The 2,214-nt window shown below is 33.0% G+C and overlaps 1 protein-coding gene across 1 annotated transcript; it reads left to right on the top strand.

Moving 5' to 3' along the window:
- Positions 1–1,506: 1,506 nt before the first annotated feature.
- Positions 1,507–1,959, top strand: LOC103403946 (dirigent protein 5-like). The gene has a single exon (XM_008343114.4). It carries the CDS (start codon positions 1,507–1,509, stop codon positions 1,957–1,959), a length of 453 nt encoding a protein of 150 aa, XP_008341336.1.
- The last annotated feature ends 255 nt before the right edge of the window (positions 1,960–2,214 follow it).

The following is a 2,214-nucleotide window of genomic DNA, read 5'->3' as shown; positions in this document are numbered from 1 at the left end:
GCCCCTCTAAAAGTTATAATAATTATAGCCGTTGGATAAAAATTGAACGGCCTGATGGGCTTGGTTAGGAGGATCCTCTCCATCTGCTCAGGAGAGGATCCTGATCCATTTACAAAGGCGCTTTATAGCTCGGTTCTAGTGACTCAAGTCCTATGGCTGGATTTTTGTCTCAGTTCCTTCTGTTGCGTACATCACTTTGCAAAACAGCCAAAGTTGATATGGGCCACTTCAGTTTCAGGCCATTTCGGCACTGGCTGCAGCAGCATCTCGATCTACTTCACACAGGAATCAAAATATGGTTGAGGATAAGTACAACACCCTAAGTCTTTTCACTAATATTGAACCATAATGATTCCCGGACGGCCCAAAATATTGAATATTTTGGCACTTTCTTTGTTTTCTATTGTTAAAAAAATGGAAAAATTAGTATTCGGTCCCTAGTTTTTACTATTCATTGACTAAGACCTTATTAGTTCTCAAATTTTGATTCAAGTCCCTAGCATTAATGTGATAATGAATTTACTTGTTTATTATTTTTTAATATAAAAATTAGTAATTAATTTAGGGTTTAATACTCACACCTCTATTAAACTTCTAATTAATTTTCAATTCAAACATTTCCAAAATAATAAAAAATTAAATTAAATTAAGTTTGTACCTATTAGTTTTTTTTTTTATATATAAAAAGATTCTCAATTTTTTAATCTTAAATGTACCCATTCATATAATTTTTCAATTTTTTTAATCTTAAATGTACCCATTCTCAAATATATCAATTTGTTATATGTAAAATGTACCCTTTTTTTAATATAAAATCCATTCAAATTTTTTAATCCATGTTTAAACTTATATGGGTACATTCGTTTTCGTTGATTTGAGAATGTATCCATGTTTTGGTACAATAACTTTTTTTGTTAATTTTGGTTAATGTACCCATACATATATGTGTATATACACACACACACACACACAATATAATAGAAAGTATAATTTATATTTTATTATTTTTAATCCCATGAATTATGGGTTTTATTTAAAATCTCATTAATATAAACAATTACAAATTTCAATTTTTAATTTTTAATTAAAAAATATAGTAACTTACATTATTACATTAATGTCAGGGACCTCAATAAAAAACTAAAAACTAACAAGGTTTCAATCAAAGATTATTGATAGCTAGGGACCGCATCCAAAGTGTCCCTAAAAAAATAGAGCAAAGTACAAGACTTTGTGCTCAAAATTTTGTGAAAAAGAAGTCTGGCATATTTTTAAACAAAACTCCTTCCACTAAAAACTAAACTGACAGACCAATCAACCTCCAAACTCCACTATAAATGGAAACAAGTAGGTTCTATCTAAGAAAGACAACAATCCGATCAAAAGTAGGAAAGTAATACCATGAAAATTTTCGCAGCAAAATTTTGTTTCCTTATTTTGTTCCTCATTATTTTCCCCTCCGTGTTATGAACCAGAACCCCAAAGTTCAAAGCAGAGAACCCATGCATGAGAATGCAGCTGTATTATCACGACAAACTATTTGACGGCACGCACAAGGATAAGACTAATGCAACATCTGCTGCAACCGCAAATCCAACCAAGCTTGCGCCAGGCTCTCAATTTGGTATGCTTGTTGTCTTTAATGACCCTATTACAAGGGACGACAAGTATCACTCTCCGCACATCGCAAACGCTCAAGGCTTCTATTTCTACGACAGGAAAGACACCTACTCAGCTTGGTTTGCATTCACATTGGTGTTCAACTCAAGTGAGCACAGGGGTACATCGAATATTATGGGTGCGGATTTGATGCCGGAGAAAACTAGGGATCTTTCGGTGGTCGGAGGGACTGGAGACTTCTTCATGGCTAGAGGGATTGCCAGTCTTCAAACTGATACTTTCCAGGGTCAATATTATTTTCGCCTCAAGATGGATATCAAGTTGTATGAACGTTGTTAATTACGTTAAGATTGGAAAAATATTGCTTAGGATTAATGTGCCAGTACAATGCCCTTCCTATAATAATTGATCACGTGATCTTTACTTGATGTATGATTGGTTGTGAGCAAGTTGTTGTATGCACCAGCCTTTTTCTGTAAGATAATGTTAGGAAGACTAAATTTGAAAACTAAATTATGTGTCATTAATATGAATGAGTACGTTTATTAACGCTTAAGTAATAAACTAATCATTAACTTTCATGTCCTTTAATTT

The sequence above is a fragment of the Malus domestica genome, chromosome 06, assembly GCF_042453785.1.
Source record: "Malus domestica chromosome 06, GDT2T_hap1".
Taxonomy (NCBI): domain Eukaryota; kingdom Viridiplantae; phylum Streptophyta; class Magnoliopsida; order Rosales; family Rosaceae; genus Malus; species Malus domestica.
This window is presented reverse-complemented; position numbering and strand designations above follow the sequence as displayed.